The sequence below is a fragment of the Leguminivora glycinivorella genome, chromosome 25 (genome assembly GCF_023078275.1).
Source record: "Leguminivora glycinivorella isolate SPB_JAAS2020 chromosome 25, LegGlyc_1.1, whole genome shotgun sequence".
NCBI classification, from domain to species: domain Eukaryota; kingdom Metazoa; phylum Arthropoda; class Insecta; order Lepidoptera; family Tortricidae; genus Leguminivora; species Leguminivora glycinivorella.
Genome location: NC_062995.1, coordinates 11,751,040 through 11,773,163, shown reverse-complemented (window position 1 = coordinate 11,773,163; position 22,124 = coordinate 11,751,040). Strand labels below are relative to the sequence as shown.

Sequence of the window (22,124 nt, the reverse complement as noted above, 5' to 3'; positions counted from 1 at the left end):
GTTCATAGGTTCCAGTGCGAGGAACTTCGTTTCCAAGAAAGCGGTGAATTCATCTAAAGTCGGCAGCTCTCGCGGCGCTTTACGAGACTCCTTGTAGTCAGCTAGTGTCAATGGGTCCAACTTTTTAGCCAGAAGGTGAACAAGAAGTGGGTCCCAAGTAGTTGTGTCTATGCCAAGGTTGTGTATGGCATGTACACATTCCATAGTAGTGTCATGCAGCTTTTTAATGTCATGAGAAGTTTGCTTGTGCAGTGTAGGTTGATTCAAAAATATCTCTATCTGCCGGGTGAAGAGTAACTGATTATTGTTGTAGCGATGATACAGCAAGTCCCATGCAGTGAGATAGTTGTCAGCAGTCACACTGAGATGCTGAATGAGCCGTAGTGCCTCGCCTTTCAGCTTCCCTTTAAATGTTGCATTTTTTGTGCTTTAGATAGCACAGGGTTGTCATGGATTGCAGTCTTATACAAATCTATAAATGTAGGCCATTGAGAGTAGTCACCGTAGAAGTTAGGTATCTCCATTTGCGGCGTTGACTTGTGTAAATGTGTTGCAGCAGAAATTTTCTGGTTTAGCGCCCTCTTTGTCAGTCGATACTTCTTTTCATACACAGAGTATCTTTCTTCGTAATCCTTATCCGATCCCTGGAGCAAGTTGTCAATTTTCAGATGCAAAGTGTCAATAGTGTCCCATCGAGTCTGAAGGTTACGAAGTTCATCCTCCATTTCCCATTTCTCAGATATCTTGTCAATGTCAATATAGCTCAAAATTCTTTGAAAAGCTCTGAAGTTAGTTTTCTGCTCACTAAAAAGCTCGTTAAGTTTGCTAGTTTGCTGCTGCTGTTGAGTATCTGTGGCCTTAGGAGTCGATGGCTCCCCAAAACGGTAATTTGAAAGCATCGTACGAATGTTGTCAGTACGAACCTGCATTTGCTGGTACACATTATCCACAAAATACTCCCCAGTTTGGTCAGGTGCGTCACGAAGCTTCAAGTTATTCTTCTCAAATTCTTCCCATAACGTGTCTACGGCGCCAATTCTCGTCCGTAAGTATTCTTCGGTTTTCCTGAAGTCAGAGTCTTTCTTGAAGTTCGTTTCCACTCGCTGAATAGCATCGATGATCTCCCTCTGACGTTGCAATATACGATCGTAATCATCCATGGCTCTTCAAGCAGGTATGATTTGTCAAATGTCAAAATGTCATAAAGTATCTTAAATAGTACTATAAATGTCAATGTCAATAATGCAAGTGTCAATAGCAATAAAATGCCCAATGTCATAAAGTACCTTAAATAGTACTATAAATGTCAATGTCAATAATGCAAGTGTCAATAGCAATAAAATGCCCAATGTCATAAAGTACCTTAAATAGTACTATAAATGTCAATGTCAATAATGCAAGTGTCAATAGCAATAAAATGCCCAATGCAAAATGTCAAATTCAATAGCTTGTCACGGTTCCTTAGTAGGTATTCTTGAAATCCATTGTGCGACACCACGTCCTCTCAACTAAGTTGGTGAGACCCGCTTGTGGGAGGCCAACCGAGTTGAAACGGTAACCACACTAACTTTCTCTGAACACCATCACTAAGCTCGAAGGACCAACATGTACGCGCCAGTTGACGGTACTGTCAGAATCCCAGGAACCCATAAATAACTCACATACGTTTGTTGTTAACCATAGTCTTTAATGCACTGATTTTTGTACTTAATGCAATTACACGTGTTGAATAAATAATCTAGGTCGCGCGAGTGCGCATATTTGCGTAAAGACATTGCTACAGTATATGCTATACCTACGCTGTACGATAGCTAGATCGTACAACAGTGATGACGTCACTGAATAATGTTGACATCATAGATTTAGAATTATTAAACTAGATTGTTTAATTAGGTCAAAAAGTGTGTCCACATGAGAGGTAATTGTTTGGGCTGGTGTCCCTCTCGCACTTGCTGGCAATGTCAACATTATTCAGTGACGTCATCACTGTCATAAATTGGGGATACCAGTCAATTTTCAAAGTTACTACTAAATCTACTAACACCCAATTGAAAGTATTTTTTAATTATACAAATCTTTGATTTACAGGCATCAAAATAATCACATTATAATTATTTTCAAATTTTGGGTTTAATTTCGTATGGCAAAAAATGTGATTGAGCTGTCCCCTGTAAAGGTCTTTGAATTGATAGCTAGCGGGGTTGTGGACTGTTATTATTGACGTGAAATGATGAAATGATGAATTTTTGGCTTTTTACTCTTTTTTTTTTTACTTATTTCTACTGGGATACATTTTTAATTGATTATAGATTCTTAATTAAAATCTGAATATAATAAAAAAAATCTTATTGCTACTTGGATATGCAAAAAAAAATCATTATAAGTTTAAGATAGCTATATGTGTATAGTGTATAGGTGTGTATATGTGTGCCAATGAGTGTTTTTTTTTTAGCAATTCCTTACTTGGATGGTGTCATCTGATCATAATATGTTTTAATTTTACTAATGACATTATTCATAAACACTTTACAATCTTCCATTAGATCTGTTGTCTTTGCCTGTCATATTGACTTCTGTATTTATTTGAAAGGGATAAAAACAATTTTAACCGTATTTTTGTGTGCAGACTAAATGCATCACAAACGGTAAGGGTACACAACGCATTTTCATTTATGGCTATTACTCAGCACAATACATATTTATTTGCTCAGGATACAAGAAAAAAAAATATCGCTCACACTGGCGATTACAATATACTCTAGTATATTTCATACATTCAGGCATTGCTTTTAAACGCATCACACAATACTATTTGTGTGTGTCCATAGGTCTCCACGATTGATTCTCGATCGAATCATGGTCAGCCGTCAAGGATATCGTACCTGCTTGTATCCTGGCGTACCCTGGCTATGTATCGCCCAAAGCCTCTCGGGCTACCGATGGTGCGATAGACATACCTATTTTTAATCAATTACCTTCATTTTTTTCCTTTCATAAACAAATACCTAATTCAAAAACATCCATATACAAGAAGATTTCAGAAACTTAAAGTGGATCAGGCTAAGCGTTCTTGAAAATCCTGTCTGTCTTAGTTTACAAAACACTAAGTAGGTAATTTAATCTGGATGGCATTATATTAAATCAATTTGAACTTAAAAAAAAAATATGAACATTGTTTCTGAATCTGAACAAGAAACGATTTTTTCATGACATTAAATTGAAATAACTCAAAGAGTCTTAACTAAGATTATAATAATATATTAATATAGTTTTTTTTTTGGCTGTTAAAAATTAAACTTATTATTTAAATATAAGAACTTATTAAAAAAGTATATAGAAAACTTAATAAGGAAAAAAAAGAAACATTGTTAGTGTAAATTGTACGCTGGTGACGTAATAATACAGGTTATATTATACCGTGTGGTCCATGGCTGGAGCGGGTACAGTGCGCGGTGCTGCGCTGCGGGACGTGGGTCGACGATGCTGCGGTGGACTGGCTCGGCACGCATAATCACTTATCGTCGGCCGCCTTGTTGTCGGTGCTGCTGGTATACTAGCTGCGGCGAGGCTTAGCGTGGCTTGGTGACTTAGCGGCGCTCGGCTTACGCATGGTCGGCTGGGGCTACAGGCTACGGCTGTAAGCCCGACTGGCAGGGTCGCCATGACGTGTGGGGTGCTTCGGGTGTAATGATAACTCAAAAGTCAAGTCAGGTCAGGTCCATTCCCATCTGTTTTAACATTACATTTTATTGTAATGACAATAGTGGTAATTCCCACAGGCACTTTTGGATTATCCGAACGTTATTTATTTATAATTTATTAATATATATTTACACAAACATGTTTACATCATGAGTCCTGTCAAAAGAGTGTCGTTTGAAAACTCAAAAGTCTGCACATAGACAACTGAGGTTCCAAACTTAAATTTGGTCAAGCATGAGTCGATTGCATATTCAACCTTCACAATAACACACCCCCTCAATCGACTCTGCTTGAAGCGTTAGTACATACTTTACAACTTTTATCTAATACTTTACAACTTTTATTTAAAAGGCCACAATCTCATTTCCAGAACAATATTTCAAAAACTTTCATCACATTAGTTTACCAAAAAACAAAAGGTTTCAAAAAACATTATCATCAAATATTAATTAGTACATATCTACATGTACTCTCATATAATATAAACTCCCACTAATCGACACATCACTACTAATATATAAATAAGTAGTTAATTATTCAGCTTCTCGCCTCATATTATTCTTTATTCTCCCACTCGATACATCGCTACAAATATATAAATAAACAGTTAATTATTCTACTTCTCGCTTTATATTTATCTTTATTCTCCCACTCGATACATCGCTACAAATATATAAATAAACAGTTAATTATTCTACTTCTCGCTTTATATTTATCTTTATTCTCCCACTCGATACATCGCTACTAATATATAAATTAACTACATCTATCTCCCTTATTTATTCCACCTCTCGACTCATACTTATCTTTATTCTCCACCGCTCGATACATCATTACTAATTGCCAAATATATATATATCGATTATAAAATTTACGTATCCTTCCCTTCTCTAAACAAATACTAAAATACTAAAAATTATAATAATATTTGGAATAAATAAAATTTAGAAAAAATACTTAAGGATAACTTCAGAACACTGTGTAAATAATAATTATTAAATGAATGTGTGGTTTTACTCTTTTTCAAGTTGGTTTGTTGGTTACTTTTATATTGATTCACTTACCATTAGTACACTTACACCCCACCCCCTTAAGTGAATCATTATTAAGCACCCCCTTAATTCTAACTTTATTTCATGCTTCCAGAATCCTTAAGTTTTCTTTCAATACACATTCCTGTATTATTTTTACACACCCTATAAAAAACTTACATACTACGATTATTATAAACAAACCCCGACATGAGCCGAAAAATAATTAACGTTCACTTTAGCCCGCACTTATACTACACTCAATGACTCATTTTAGCCACAATATCACTAAAACACTAATCTTCGTTGACATTTTTCAAACTTTACAGCCGGTAAACTTTTAGTTAGTATATCAGCCAGCTGTGATCCCGTCGGACAGTATTTAACTGTAATCTGATTTTCGTCAATTTTCTCTTTTAGGTAATAGTATTTTACGTCTATGTGTTTGCTTCTTCTCCCCATGATTCCTTTTTTCATAAGCCAAATTGCAGATTGATTATCTACTCTCATCTCAACTTCTAGTTTTTCCTTGGTTATCTCAAAAATCAGATCCCTTATGAATAGTAGTTCTTTACAACATTCTGCTGCTGCTATGAATTCTGCTTCTGTGCTGCTCAGTGCGACTACTGATTGTTTTCTTGAGCTCCATGCCACTGGTCCACCATTCAGCCAAATCACAAAACCAGAAGTGCTGCGCCTAGTGTCTGGATCTCCCGCGAAATCCGAATCACAATAACCCCTGAGTACTTTATCATCTTTATTAAAGTGAATCCCTTTTTCTGTTGAGCCTTTCAGGAATCGCAAAATTGTCTTAGCATTATTCAAATCATTTAAATTTGGAGAATTTTGATGCCTCGAACAATAACCCACTTGAAAACTAATGTCTGGTCGCGTTTTATTCGAAAGATATAACAATGACCCTATCATCTCTCGGTAAAGCTCATGAGACTTAGTATCAACCTTTACTGACGGATGCTGTTCTATCAGAATTGTTGGACATTTACATTCTTTGGCATTGTTTAGGTTAAATTTCTTAATGATTTTCTCACTGTATGTTTTCTGAAAAATTTTAATCCCATTTTCATCTTGCTTAATGTCCAAACCAATGTAATTGGTGACTTCATCTAAGACTCTTAGTTCAAAAGCCTTTCTAATTCTTTCTATTATGTACACTAGATCTTCTTCTTTCTCTCCAAGAACTAATCCATCATCGACATATACCGCAAGAATAATCTTCCTTTCACCCTCCATAACAAAAATGCATTGATCAAGTTTCATCTGCTTGAACCCCATCTTTATTAAGAACTCTGTAAACTTAATATTCCACATTAGTGGAGCTTGTTTCAGACCGTATAAGCTCTTGTTTAGTTTGCATACTTTGCCTTCTTTGTTGCTATAGCCTTTGGGTACCTTCATGTATATACATTCTTTCAAGTCTCCATGTAAAAAGGCTGTCTTCACATCAAACTGTTTTATTTTTAACCCTTTTGCCGCTGCAATAGATAGTAAGATTCTTAAAGACGTACTATTAACTACCGGACTGTACGTCTCGTCATAATCTATTTTGTACTTTTGTTGAAAGCCTCTTGCAACTAGTCTGGCTTTATATCTGCCATCAGACTTTACTGTAAAAATCCACTTGCTAGTAACTAATTTTCTTCCTTTTGCTTCCTGTTCATCCACAAATGACCACGTCTTATTTTCTTCAAGTGATTTAATTTCTTCTTTTATTGCCTTTTTCCATTTATCCTTTTCTTTTGATTCTATTGCCTCCTCGTAAGTTAACATTGAAGCTTCAGTATCATAATTCATTAAATAATCTTTATATCTATCAGGTAATCTGCGGTCTCTAGCAGGTTGAACTCTTCTATTTTGATTAACATCACTATCAATATTTTGATTTTCAATACTTCCAACTCGATTTTCAACTTCTTCATTATCAAAAAATTCTTCATTCCCATCATAAAATACTTCATTATTTTCTTCTTCTTCAATTGTTTCTATTTCATTTGTTTCATTATTGTCTTTTGTTTTATCTTCATTTGTTTCGCCTTCATTTATTTCACCTTCATTTGTTTCGCCATCATTTATTTCGCCTTCATTTGTTTCGCTTTCATTTGTTTCATCTTCTTTTGTTTCACCTTCTTTTGTTTCATCTTCTTTTGTTTCATCTACTTTTGTTTCATCTTCTTTTGTTTCATCTTCTTTTGTTTCATCTTCACTTGTTTCGCTTCCTAATCTTCTTAAATGAATAACACCTTCTCGAACATTCTCTGCATTTCTACTTCTTACTTTTCTTTTTAACATATCACCTTCTCGACTCTTCTCTATATTACTACTTCCTCCAACTCTTCTTGATGTACCTCCTTCTCGACCCTCCTCTCCATTGCTACTTGTTTCAATTCTTCTTAATGTATCTCCTTCTCGACCTTCATTACTGTTGACTCTTCTGACCTGATTTTCTTCCTGCCTGTTTATTTGATCTTCATTTTGTGTTGTGCCTTCCCTAACTGTCTCTTTAGTTTCTTCGTTGATTGTCCAAAGACCTCTAATAGTTTCATCATTTTCTTCATTTGTATATATACCTTGCTCATCTTCATTTATTCTTACATCCCTCGCTCTTACAATTGTTTTTGTTTCATCCACCCATATTTTGTAACCATTCCTGATATAGCCAATCAGGATTCCCTTTTTGCATCTGACATCTAGCTTTCGTACACCAGAGTTTATTTTATAAAAAGTTGTTGAACCAAAACGTCTTACATGTGATACATCAGGTTTGATGCCAAACCACATCTCTGCTGGAGTTTTGTCTTTGCCTTCGGTAGGACTTCTATTGATTAAGAAACTTGCAGTTATAAGAGCTTCACCCCATAGATAATTTGGAACTCGACCATCGAATATTAATGCTCTCGTTCGTTCTAACAAGGTTCTATTTAATCGCTCTGCTTTTCCATTTAATTGAGGAGTGTAGGGTATTGTTAGATCCATAATTATGCCCTTAGAGCTGCACCAAGACATTAGGTTATTGTTCGAGTATTCTTTTCCGTTGTCGCATCTGATTTTCTTAACTTTTGTATTGAAATGGTTCTCCGCTAAAGTCACAAACTGTTTTATTTTATCAAAGGCTTCACTTTTAAAAGTAATTAAGTAGACAACACAAAAATGTGTAAAGTCATCCAAAAAAGTAATAAAATATTTTTTATTATCCCAAGTGGGAATTTCTATCGGACCGCAAATGTCCGTATGGATAATTTCTAAAGGAAATTTTGCTTTAATTCTATTATTTTTGAAAGGTTTTCTAGTCATTTTTGCTTTAATGCATATTTCACAAAAGTTTTCTTTATGTTCCCCCCCAATTTTGATACCGTTCACCAGTTTAGCTAGACGCGGCACATCCGATACGTGACCTAGCCGACGATGCCAAATATCGGCGTTCTCAGAAAGCAAAACCTCGCGAACAGTGTTAGCAGAAAATTCTGTTTCATAAAGACCGTTTCTAGTTTTATATCCCGTAAGAATAATGCGATTATATTTCTTTACAGTTACCTTGTTTCCAACGAAGAGTACAGAAGCTGCATGATCAGTGATTGAACTTACAGATATCAGGTTTCTAGAAATTGCAGGAACATGTAGTACATCTTCCAGTTCAAAACCATTTGTTTTTACTGTACCTATGGCTTGTGCGACGAGGTTCTCTGCATTAGCACATCTTATTTCTACATTTACATTTTCTGTGGAGTTAATGACATCATTATTATAGAACATGTGAGAGGATGCACCCGAATCAATAATGGCTCTAATACTAGTTGTATGCTTCTGTTGTTCACTCACCAGACTAAAAGTGCGACAAAATTTTTCAATGTGTCCCTTCCTGTTACATTTCCTACATACCTTTGTAGAAAAACATTCACTGGAAGTGTGGCCACTTTTATTGCATATTGTGCATTTTTTATTATTACAGAATCTCGCAATATGCCCTTGTTGGTTACAATTAAAACAAATTCTTTAATTGCTTTTCATTGCTTCCTCTGTTTGGTGATTTATATCAGAATTGACTACAATTGAATAATTATTATCAACAAGCTTAAGTTCTTTTTGAATTCGTTCGATCAAAGTATGTATGGTTTGGTCAGACTTCGGAGTTACCTCCCATACAGTCCTGAAGTAATTTAATGTTGAAGGTAAAATGGTCAAAATCTTTTGTATAAGCATGTCATCATTTATTTTATTTGCGGTAGATTCTAGTTCAAAACACATATTTTGCAATTTGCTAATATCTTGAAGTATATCTCCAGTAAATTTGTAGTTATAAAATTCTATAACTCTGAGGTGACTGTCTTTTTCCACTTTGTAATTGAATACAATATCTAATTTTTCAAAAATATCCTTTGTGGTTGAGCAATTAATCACATAATGTAAAATATTTTCATCCATTGAATTTAAAATATAGTATTTAGCTTTTGCGTCTTTACCTTTATCATCAGCTCCAATTCCTTTTGCATCCAGAAATAATTTAGCTAGTTTTCTCCAATTAGAATAATTCGTATTTAATTTCAAAGTCTTTATGTTGTCCTTGCTGTCCATGATGTAATTTACTTACGGTTTTCCTTTAACTATGATGTTACTCTCGTTGCTAAGGTTATGTTGTCAACAACTGTGGTTGCTAACGTTATTCTCGCCGTACGAAAGCTGACTAAATAATGCTGAAAAAATAATAACACTTCCTAGCTTTAAACACAATGTTCCTTAATGTTGCGTATGGGCCATAACCTGTGGTAATTCCCACAGGAGGTCCTTGGAACAATAGGAAGGCACTTTGGATTATCCGAACGTTATTTATTTATAATTTATTAATATATATTTACACAAACATGTTTACATCATGAGTCCTGTCAAAAGAGTGTCGTTTGAAAACTCAAAAGTCTGCACATAGACAACTGAGGTTCCAAACTTAAATTTGGTCAAGCATGAGTCGATTGCATATTCAACCTTCACAATAACAATTATACCATAAACTTTATGATTACTTATAATTACATCGTAAAACTCTATGGCTCCCCACAGACAGTCTTAAAAATTCATAATCTTAAAAAAAACTTGTATGCAATCTGACAGTTCAAACTGACACTGACAAGACACTGACAGATCTGAACTGTCAGATTGCATACAAGTTTTTTTTAAGATTATGAATTTTTAAGACTGTCTGTGGGGAGCCTATGATCCATAACACACAGCTGCATGAGCATAGGGTTGTCACTCTGTATGAGATGAGTTATATATCATCAGGGTTGTCACACTACACTACAATCCGATCATCATGTCCTCCATCTCACATATTGCTATATCCTGTAACGTATCTAACAAACGACCGCACCGTACAGCGACTTTGGATATTTTTCGCTCCCATTTACCGCACCGCACCAAGGTCATCCACATACCAGGATAGTATGTCGATGACCTTGGTACTGTGCGGACTTATTAATAGCAATTTAAATGCGAGATAGTTTTTCTTCCTCGCTCTCACTTACGTGGCGTCGTTTATCAGCTACTTTACAGGATAGTATGAACCAATGCGTTATGTGAATGACCTTGGTGCTGTGCGGTCGTGTGTTACAACTTTAACAAACCACCTTCCACTCGATCACACCACATCCCGGACTACAAGTCGCGTCCGGTACGCATGTCTGTTATGTAGAGTTTCAATAAGTTGATTTCTGAACGCATCAATTTGATACCGACATCTTGGTTTGTCTATGGTTACAACTGACAGATGGCTGACAGTTGATTAAATGTATCTGAGTCTATGGTTGTATTTCCAAAACTACGCTATATGCTTGCTTTTCATTACTTTTGCCTAAAATAAACCATACTATTCAGATTGTAAAACAACTATTCGACAATGAGTAAAAGGAAAAAAACGCTATTGCAGAACAACTTGTTGTGCTGCCGCGTATGTCTAATGACGGACTGTCGGCTCTACAATATTGATGAATATAATCTCGCCGACACCTTTGCTCGCATCTCGGGGAGTTCTGTAAGTGTTTTAGAGTTTCTAATACTTACTTCACTGGCTCAGCGACCCAATAAGGATCTTGGACTCTGACACAAGAGATCGCCACTCTGTCTTATCCAGCGCCACTTCACGCAGTATAAGCAAGCATAATAAGCAAGCAGGCAGTTAAAAAACTGATATAGAATAGAATAGAATCGTTTATTGCATGTCACAAACCAGATATAAAGGTGTTACATATAATGTGTGGTTAGTTTTGTGTGACGTCCTGTAAGGACACAAATCAAAGCAAATCTAATACTTACATCTAACTTAAATATAATGTTTAACAATATATTTATATCTTAACAATAGTAGGAACTGTGATACATTACTTAATCATATGTCTCGTTAAAGTAATCTTTAATACTCTAGTAACATATAGTTTGTATCCAGTCATGATTACGACAGCAATCATAGCAGAGTTGTGGATGTAACATGCTTGTCTAGTTCATTTTTTAAGTGATTCTCATTACACACACATTAGACTGTACTTGTGTTATCTGAGGTATTTCATCCCCTCATCTTAGTAGCCCTTCTGATTTATTTATTACAACTTTTGTCTGCGGCTTCGCTTACGTTAGAAAGAGACAAAAAATAGCCTATGTCACTTTCCATCCCTTCAACTATCTCCATTTACCACATAATGAGAGAGGGCAGAGACAAGTGGACTCGAGAGCTTGTAGAGTGGTGCCCTAGGTACAGCACAAGAAAAAGCGGGCCTCAAAAATGTAGATGGTCCGGGGACCTGAGAGGGACGGGTGGAAGGGCTTGGATGACTGTGGCAAGAGACAGGAACCAGTGGAGGACTTTGGAGGAGGCCTTCGTCAAAGGACGAGTTGGAGTTGCCGATGTAAATGAGTAAAAAAAAAAATGTAGTTAAATGAAACTTCAATAATAAAGGCTATTTTTATTTTATTTTATTTATTATCTCCATTTAAAAAATCACGTCAATTTGTTGCTCCGTTTTGCCGTGAAAGATGGACAAACAAACAGACACACACCCTTTCCCATTTATAATATTAGTATGGATTATTCAAGACACAACACTAAAAAACCAAAGCACTGTTGCTGTGTGATACAATACAATATAATACTCTTTATTGCACACCTCGCATAGTTTACAAGTAATGCAGTGGTGATATTGCCATAATTATTTTTAAAATCGGGACTTTATCACGTATGACTACAGTTCAGTAGCGTAGGTCAGTTTAATATGTAGTCATACGCGATTAAGTCCCGATTTTAAAAATAATTATGTGTAATAATCGTGAAAGTTTAAATCAGTGATTTTGCCATAAAAACGTGTCTTAGGTCCCCTTGCTTGTTTCATAGTCGCAAAACTTAAAAACTTCTTAAATGATATAGTCGCAAACTTAAAAAGTTATTACTAGATATGGCCTGTTACACTATTGATGAATTTCTCAACACGGTGTCATCAACTTGCACACATACGATGTAAAAAAATTAAATGAAATGTTCATCACTACATAGTATAAAACAAAGTCGCTTTCTCTGTCCCTATGTCCCTATGTATGCTTAAATCTTTAAAACTACGTAACGGATTTTGATGCGGTTTTTTTTAATAGATAGAGCGATTGTAGAGGAAGGTTTACATGTAGGTATAGTACCCGTGCGAAGCCGGGGCGGGTCGCTAGTCTATTATAAATATTAATTGTACACATTTTATAACGTATTCTGTGAATACAATGTACTCTGTGATAATCAGTGATCGGGGATTTGCATACAAGTCTTTTTAAGATTATGAATTTTAAGACTGTCTGTTGCTGGCCTTATAATTAACTTTTTTTATTGACATTTGACAGTAGAAGTTTACTTAAGTAAAGTAATGTAACCACTGGACATGGAATTTTCTTTTACCAATAAAAATATGTAATCTCTTTGTAATAAAATAAAATAAAAAATAAAATAAAATGCATTTATTTCAGACAAACAAGGTCCATATTTTGTTAGTATAACTTAACCTAAAACATAAAACTATGGTTAACTTAAAAATAATCTTAAATAACTAACTTAGGTACTAGAGATACATGGAGAGAGGACCAGTGCTTGATGAGGCCACTGTCCCATCTCTCAGCAACTACGCTCAGGAGGCTGTAATGTGTGTGTACACGTACAGTCAACCAATTGGAACCCTAGCCCACTGTAGAACTATGTCATAGTGACGTTATAAATCAGATTGTAAGAAATCTCTTACTGCTTGTCATTTTGACATGGTTGTAGAGTGGCCTCCAAATGTTCCAATTGGTTGGCTGTACAGTTGTAGTGCGAAAAGTGTTTCCTTTGTATTCTTACTTAAACATACAAACAAGTTATACTATTTTAGTCAGTCAAATATGAACTTTTCCACAGATGTCATATATACCATAGATCAAGCAAACGTATCTACTTAGCGTGTCAAATGAACTCAGTGAAATCCACTGAGTTGTCCGTCTTTACTCGCAGCTTGAAGCTTTCGGGCGTCAATTTTTGTAAGTTGAAGTCAACCAAAACATAAAAAATGCCTCTTTACGTGATATTCAATTGCAACAACACAAAAATTATGAACAATCAAGAGCCTGAGACATATTTAAAATTACAGGCAAGAATCAACTTCAGTACAAAATTTGACACGCTCGGCCCCTATACAAATATATGAATTTGTTTCATCTATCTAAATTAAGTTCTGTGAACTTTTCGCACTGTACTGAATGTTTAACTTTTGATTAGCAGAAATGTCTGCAATAGATGCCACTAGGCTTAGAATAAATTTAAAAGTGGAAAATGCGTATAACTCTGAATGTAGGCTAAATCCAGAAAAGTATGACATTTTACCCTTCTAATATGACAAGGAATATTCTAAATTGAAATAGATATCATACACGAAAGAAAAAACGGCAAGGCCCACTGGTGGCCGAGCCGGGAAAATATTCAATAAAATAATTTGATTTGTTCCCTAGTTGTAAGGAATATTCTGTTAAAATTAAATAAATAAGTATTGGGGACACCTTACACAGATCAACTTAGCTCCAAACTAAGCAAAGCTTGTACTATGGGTGCTAAGCGACGATATACATACTTAAATAGATAAATGACAGGAACAAATATCTGTGCTTCTCACACAAATAAATGCCCTTACCGGGATTCGAACCCAGGACCGCGGCTCAGCAGGCATGGTCACTACCGACTGAGCTGAAGCGCTCGTCGTCGTCGCTGTTAATGTTATTTGGTTACCACATGTTACACCATGTATATTTAAAAAAAAACCGGCCAAGAGCGTGTCGGGCCACGCTCAGTGTAGGGTTCCGTAGTTTTTCGGATTTTTCTCAAAAACTACTGAACCTATCAAGTTCAAAATAATTTTCCTAGAAAGTTTTTATAAAGATCTACTATTGTGATTTTTTTCATATTTTTTGAACATAGGGTTCAAAAGTTAAAGGGGGGGGACGCACTTTTTTTTCCTTTAGAAGCGATTATTTCCGAAAATATTAATATTATCAAAAAACGATCTTAGTAAACCCTTCTTCATTTTTTAATACCTATCCAACAATATATCACACGTTGGGGTTGGAATGAAAAAAAAATATCCGCCCCCACTTTACATGTAGGGGGGGTACCCTAATAAAACATTCTTTTCCATTTTTTATTTTTGCACTTTGTTGGCGTGATTGATATACATATTGGTACCAAATTTCAGCTTTCTAGTGCTTACGGTTACTGAGATTATCCGCGGACGGACGGACGGACGGACGGACGGACGGACGGACAGACAGACATGGCGAAACTATAAGGGTTCCTAGTTGACTACGGAACCCTAAAAACCGGCCAAGAGCGTGTCGGGCCACGCTCTGTGTAGGGTTCCGTAGTTTTTCGTATTTTTCTCAAAAACTACTAAAACTATCAATTTCAAAACAATTTTCCTAGAAAGTCTTTATAAAGTTCTACTTTTGTGATTTTTTTCATATTTTTTAAACATATGGTTCATAAGTTAGAGGGGGAGGGACGCAAGTTTTTTTTCCTTTAGGAGCGATTCCGAAAATATTAACAATATCAGAAAATGATTTTAGTAAACCCCTATTCATTTTTGAATACCTATCCAACAATATATCACACGTTGGGGTTGGAATGAAAAAAAAAAACAGTCAGGAGGGGGTGTACCCTAATAAAACATTTTTTTCATTTTTTATTTTTGCACTTTGTCGGCGTGATCGACATACATATTGGTACCAAATTTCAACTTTCTAGTGCTAACGGTCACTGAGATAGATGTTACAAATATGTTTTGAATTGATCATACAAAATAATTTATTCCCTGTTGTTGACATGTAATATTTTAAGAATATTATGAATAAATGAGTATGAGTATGACTATGACTATGAGATTATCCGCGGACGGACGGACATACAGACATGGCGAAACTACAAGGGTTCCTAGTTGACTACGGAACCCTAAAAAGAGTACTTCCTAATGTAAATAAGTTATAATGATTGCAGGTGTCCAAAGACCGGTTGCCACAGTACCTCTGCCCGTATTGCCTGGTGTTGCTCCTCAAATGCTCGTCCTTCAGAGACATGTGTATGCGGACGGTGATGTTGCTAACTCCTGCGCTGCTCAAGGGGACGGTAACTATTGGTTTTTACAAGCTTTTATTCAACTTGCCTTGTTATTATGTTGCCTTGTTATTTATGCCCACCCCCTCTCGGTTACCTCACAGTCACTGTCAAAAACGCGAACAGTCGACCTGTCATATCTCACTCATACAAGCATGGTACGCGTTCACCTACACGAGCTTAGACTGTGTGCTAGGAACGCGCCTCTTTCATTCGCCAGTGCCAAGGTGTGACCAGGGTCTCAGAATATAATTTTTATATAATCATTCCTATTGACCTAATATCATAACCAACACTTGCTTATTCGATATCGGGGTGTTATAAGTTTGACGTGTCTGTCTGTCTGTCTGTTTGTCTGTCTGTGTGTGTGTCTGTCTGTGGCATCGTAGCTCCCGAACGGATGAACCGATTTCGATTTAGTTTTTTTTATTTGAAAGCTGTGTTAGTCGGGAGTGTTCTTAGCCATGTTTCATGAAAATCGGTCCACTAGGTCGCGGTCGGGGGTTTTTCAAAATTTTAATTTTGTGGTTAGGTTATGTATGTAAACCAACGAAAACCATTTACTGAAGACCAACACCCAAAACGCGAAATAAAAATTGACTCTCCCATAGGAAATACTTACTATAAAATAAAACTACCTATGAAACTGTCAGAAGATATTTTCGTGATTTCGGGGTTGATCCCATAGTAAAAGTTTCTCAGTATCACCTGGACATTTACGGGTTACAGTAAATGGTTTTCGTTAGTTTACATACTGTATATTACCTACACGGGAATTGCGTTTATTTTTCGACCAGTTACTTGTATTCTCATTGTTTATGAGTTACGGTAGTTGCTTACCATCAGACGATCCGTCTGATCATTTATCTATGACATAAGAAAAATTAACACGGGCCGAACGGCATATCCATATCATTATTTCTACATGACAGCCCGCAGTGTGGCATCCAAATCCCCAATCACAGAGCAAACACACAAAACACAGCAAAAGGAATGTACAAGTTTCTAATGCGATGGCAACGCTCATGTGACACTGTTTGAGTTGCAGGCGTCCATAGGTTACGGTGACCGCTTTACATCAGGCGGGCCGTATGCTTGTTTGCCATCGACGTAGTATAAAAAAAAATCACTGATTATTATTTATTATGTTTTCAGCTGGATATAAATTATGTTCGCAAATTACAACCCACTCACCTTCCCTGCAACTTAACTAAAACTAACATAGAAACGATCGAGGTAGACCCGTCAAAAGATCTATTCAATAAACAAAGACTGAATCAAAAATTTGAAGAACAAGTTATTCCGGATCACGACATAGATGATTATTATCCCGAAGTTGATGTCGAGCAAGATGCAATTGACACTGATGATGATGATTCGAATGTTGTTATAACTGAAGAATTATTTCTAAATAGTAATAAAAATAATAAGTCTCCAAAAAAGAAGAAAAAAGTTGTCAAAACTGAAAAGAAATCAAAGAAGAAACAGTGTGAAACTAATGTGAACAAAAATATAGTTTTATTAAAACAGTGCAATGACGCTATGGATATAGATAAGAACAAACGGAGTGAAACTAATGTGAACCAAAATGTAGTTTTAATAAAACAGTGCAATGAAGCTATGGATATAGATAAGAACTTAAAAAAACGGAGTGAACCAAACGTGAACCAAAATGTAGTTTTAATAACACAATGTAATAAACCTATAGATAAAAATTTGGTGGTAATGGGAAAAGAAAACAAAGAAGAAATGAAAGTGATGACAATTGAAGTCAAAGATAACATAATTGAAATTAATAATGTTAAAGTTGATGAAAATAATGACGAAATTGTAGAAGTGCAAGAAGACGGGATGACAATGAAGCGATTGGTGTCTGCAGCAGATACAGACAAATTTTTGGAATTAATTAACCATAAAATTGTTACATTGAGTAAGGTAAGAACATATTTTGAAATTAAAGGAAAAATGGAAGAATTCACACCTCCGGCAGGACTCGAACCTGCGGCCTCTGGCCTTGCCGGGGCCATCGCGCTCCCAACTGCGCCACGGAGGCCTGCTGGCTGTGTGCGAATTTATCCATGCCTTCCCTCAAGTGCAACCCAAACCCTCCTTTGAACTTGTAGACTCCCCTTTGCTGTGTGTGCACAGCAAAGGGGAGTGTACAAGTTTCTAATGGGGTGGCAACGCGCATGCGACACTCTTTGAGTTCGCCTGCAACTCATATAGGTTACGGTGACCGCTTTCCATCAGGCGGACCGTATGCTTGTTTGCCACTGACGTAGTATAAAAAAAAGTGCGTAAAAAAGGAAGTTCGAAACGAGTATTGACAAATTAAAACACAACCGAAGGAAGTGTTTTAAATAGACACGAGTTACGATTTTCCTTTTCGCACGTGTATCGTACGACGTTTTTCAGTACAGATGCCCCTCCGAAGTTTTGACCTGGCATATAATGAACCACTTCTCGCACTAATGCGTAAAAAACACCATCTCTACTGAAATAGTTATTTGTTATACAAGGGGGCAAAGTTGTATTTTAAAGCCGAGTGTGGAATTGAAAACGAGCAAGTGAAAGGATTCTATAGTTAAACCACGAGCGAAGCGAGTGGTTCGAGAATAGAATCCTGAACTTGCGAGTTTTTAACACACGAGAAGTAAAATACATTTGCACCCGTGTGTAACACAAAACTTTTCCCCTCACTATAGCGAGGAAACTACAACGCAAAAAATGCGTTTAATCACTGCTTCCAGTAGTTCCATAGGTGGTAAATTATCTTTATTGCTAGATTCACCTACTTTTATCAATTTTAAAGCAGTTAATTTAACTTTATTCAAGGTCAAATTACTTTACCCACTAGTGGATAAAATGCGTTTTTACCCGCTGGTATTAAAGGACAAAACACGTGTTTCCGAGCTAGTGAGCGGAAAAGGACAAAACACGTGTTTCCGAGCTAGTGAGGGGAAAAGAATCAATCAATCAATTATTTATTCGTGATAACTACAAAATACACAAGTAAGAAAACAGAAACAGCAAATAAAAGAAATTAAACATATAAGTTACCACAAAAGAATATTTACTTAACTTACTTTTTAACCCCCGACGCAAAAACGACGGGGTGTTATAAGTTTGACGTGTCTGTTTGTCTGTCTGTCTGTCTGTTTGTCTGTCTGTGTGTGTGTCTGTCTGTGGCACTGTAGCTCCCGAACGGGTGAACCGATTTCGATTTAGTTTTTTTTGTTTGAAAGCTGAGTTAGTCGGGAGTGTTCTTAGCCATGTTTCATGAAAATCGGTCCACTATGTCGCGGTCGGGGGTTTTTTCAAAATTTTAATTTTGTGGTTATTAGAGTGTTAAATTCTACTTCACCTTTAATGACGACTGTTCCGGTGCCGTAATTTCTTTCTTTCTGTGGTTTTCATTTAACCTTTTAACCGCCAGAAATTTTTGATCGAGTGTGCTTGTGTCGCCACCGACAGGTATTGTACCACGCAGAGTAAGGTTGGCATAGTTATGGGAGTTATAAATGGGCTGTAAAAACCAAATCAGATCTTTGTCTTATTTATCAGACTATGGCAGAATGAGCTGGATATGTGATGTCTTATATATCAGACTCTGGCGGTTAAAGGGTTAAAGAATATCAATTATATCTAATTAAATCTTTGAAACTTTTTGCACCTGCTTAAACGAGTGAGCTTGATCGCTTTTTCTTTGGTGTATAGTATCTATTTCAGGTTTTGCACTTACCTATATATAGACACTATTGTGTACTTTAGCATGTAGTTGCGCTCACTTGGAAGGGTTTCCACGGAACACCAGCGTCGAGATCCTTAAGTGGTATCTTGACATTAAGCTGAGTGGAGACCCTTTCAGTGACGCTGAACAATAAATTAGTCGTATTGTCTATGTAATTCCTAAATTTAAGCGTTTTCTGAATAACTTTCTTTCTAGGAAGAGCAGCTGGAAGAGATTGCTGAGCGCAAGAAGTCCCGGAACTACCTGGAGTGCCCGTTCAAATGTGAGGACTGCGGGAAGGGGTTCGGCGTGGTCACCTCTTACGAGAACCACCGAGCCAAGCACAGTCCGGTCAGTGCGCTCACTCACTCCATTTAGCTCTGGTCCATTTTAACCGGGCCAGTCAGTCGGTGTTTTACACTTTACAGGTTGCACTCTGATCTCGAGGCTGAGGCGTAGGGTTAGAGCCGGCGTAGCTTTATTTGACCTTCATATGCTCATTGTAATATGCCTACTTGAAAAATAGATATTTCATTTTCACTTAGGGGAGTGTGCTCAAGGGTCAATCCGAGGCAAGAGTAACATGAGTCACGATTTTATGGCATGTTCCATTTATTCACGATGCAAGTTTAAGTGATAATCTACATACATACAATCACGCCTGTATCCCATGAAGGGGTAAGCAGAGCACATGAAACTACTAAAGCTTCAGTGCCACTCTTGGCAAATAAGGGGTTGACAGAAAACGAAACTGTGACATTGCAGTGACAGGTTGCCAGCCTCTCGCCTACGCCACAATTTAACCCATATCCCAAAGTCGACACCCACGGGAAGAAAGGGGGTGGTGAAATTCTTAACCCGTCACCACACGGGTATAAGTGATAATCTATATCTAAATAAGTGTTACTTTCCCGATATATGCATAAATCCTTTCATATGCAGCTGTAGTTCAAATAAACACTCAATGAAGTTGTGACTCACGTTACTTTTACGTGGATTCACCCTTGATTTTTTTTTTCATTTTGGCCATTTTCAGAATTAGGGTTAATGTTGGGTAACATTTGCGTAAGTCGTTAACAAAAATTAACTCGCTGTCAGATTTGTGACGATAATTAAGCATAAAAGTTCAGTAAAAATATTCTTTTGTGTTAATTACGTAAACTTTAAGCGATAATCTACATTCAGAAGGAAAAAGTTCAGTTTTAGACAGATTTTATGCTTAAGGCACTGGTCCCACCGCGAGCTAGTAAGCTATGAGCTATCGGCTATAAAAACGAACAAAAGATAACCACTCCCGTGCAAATAAAAGAGACGGCGATGTTTATAGTTACTCGCCCAGCGGTGAGCTATGTGTTAACCCTTAATAGGGCAGGAGGTATAGGGTTATATATACCGTATTTTATTTGTGTATGTAGTATGTAGTTTATTTCATAATATGATTTATTATCTAAGTAGTTTATTTACTTGTGGACATTATTTTGGTTTATTTCTGACCTTTATTGTACTTCTGTAAGTTTGTCTATCTTGCCTACTTTAATGTTCCTCTCATCTAATCTAAGGTTAGCTGGAAGAGATCCCTTATAGGTATAAGTTCGCCTTTGTACAGTCTACTACAAAGAGGGATACATCTCTTTGTAGTAGACTGTACCTCTGTTCCTGTAAACTGTATATTTTATTTATTTAATCAAAAAGTAACACAGCATTACAGTTTACACCAAGGCACTGTGAAACTACAAAAATACAAAACAAGGCTTACAAAAAAAAATACAAAAGACATACAAAAAATAAACTAATTAAACATTAGATTTGGGTATGAGAGTTATTAGAGATATGAATCTGTTGTACGCAATAAAGTGATTACTACTACTACTACTACAATTTAACAGGATTCAAATAGGCTAGTTTCCTACTAGTCAAATCAGCTTCTTTTTATTAACTGTTAAAACGATTTGCTAATATGGAATTACTATGAAATACTGAGGAGTGACGTCACGGTCAATTCATTTACTTTATATCTTTCTCTTTGACTTATTAAATAGAAATGTTTAAAAGTAACTTCTGTCCATATTTTTCTTCTAATTATGTGGTGCTTTATTTCGTGCACTGCATAAAATATTTTATGTATAGGAAACTAGCTTATTTGACTAACATATGTGTTTTTGTTATTTTAGAGCAGCGGTCCGCACGCGTGCGGCGTCTGCGGCGTGCGCATGCATTACCGCAGCCTGCTCCACACCCACGAGCGCCGGCACCAGCTGAAGTTCATTTGCAATGAGTGCAACTTCGTGTCCAGGGACAAGTTAGTTCATCTTACACCTGAATGAATGAATTCTACATTTATCGCAGGCGTATGGGCTCGCACATACGCCTGCGAAGTATGCTACATGATCAAAGAAAGCTATTGGTTTGGGATTTCAAAAATATATATTTATTTCTATAAAATACAAATAATTTCTTTCAGAAACTAGTTTCTCCACTCTTACTGATATTGGGTCATTCAAAAAATCTTATTAATGACTGAACAAGTGAATCACAACCTTAACCAATTAACTTCCGTCAATTAACCTAACACCCTGTCGAATATTACGAAGATAAAAAGGCACGGTGTATTTTATATGTTTTTACTGTATTGATAAAAATTCACATCATTAATCTTTCCTCACCTAAATCCACCGTTGGATTCATAGGACCAATCCTGCTAAAGACTTTCACAAACTACACATAGTACTACACATCGTTAATTACTCTTTTCGTTTCCAAGAATAAGTTAACTATTCTAAACTCCAAATTGTACAATGTTCGCAAGCGTATGGGCTCAAACATACGCTTGCGAAGCATGCTAAGCCTGTACCACAAAAATGATCATGAATAATTTGTGACGCAGGAACCAAGCGCTCAAACACTACGGGGTACACGCGGGGAGAACCTACACCTGCCCCCACTGCGAGAAAATCTTCCTGTAAGTACAAATATTATAACACTAGCTGCTTCCCGCGGC

General features: G+C 36.5%; 1 protein-coding gene and 1 non-coding gene across 3 annotated transcripts in view; one reads left to right on the top strand and one right to left on the bottom strand.

The window, feature by feature from the left end:
- The first annotated feature begins 10,558 nt into the window (after window positions 1-10,558).
- Window positions 10,559-22,124, top strand: part of LOC125239240 (zinc finger protein 813-like) — a 35,902-nt gene continuing 24,336 nt past the window's right edge. For both annotated transcript variants that reach the window (XM_048146773.1, XM_048146774.1), the window contains exons 1-6: window positions 10,559-10,770; window positions 15,280-15,408; window positions 16,552-17,331; window positions 19,343-19,477; window positions 21,298-21,425; window positions 22,011-22,085. In XM_048146773.1, the coding sequence (XP_048002730.1) occupies window positions 10,636-10,770; window positions 15,280-15,408; window positions 16,552-17,331; window positions 19,343-19,477; window positions 21,298-21,425; window positions 22,011-22,085 (1,382 nt within the window). In that variant the 5' untranslated portion in view covers window positions 10,559-10,635. The remainder of the gene's footprint in view (window positions 10,771-15,279; window positions 15,409-16,551; window positions 17,332-19,342; window positions 19,478-21,297; window positions 21,426-22,010; window positions 22,086-22,124) is intronic.
- On the bottom strand, window positions 17,375-17,449 carry Trnaa-ggc. Its single transcript has one exon. It is a non-coding gene; the product is annotated as a tRNA-Ala (tRNA).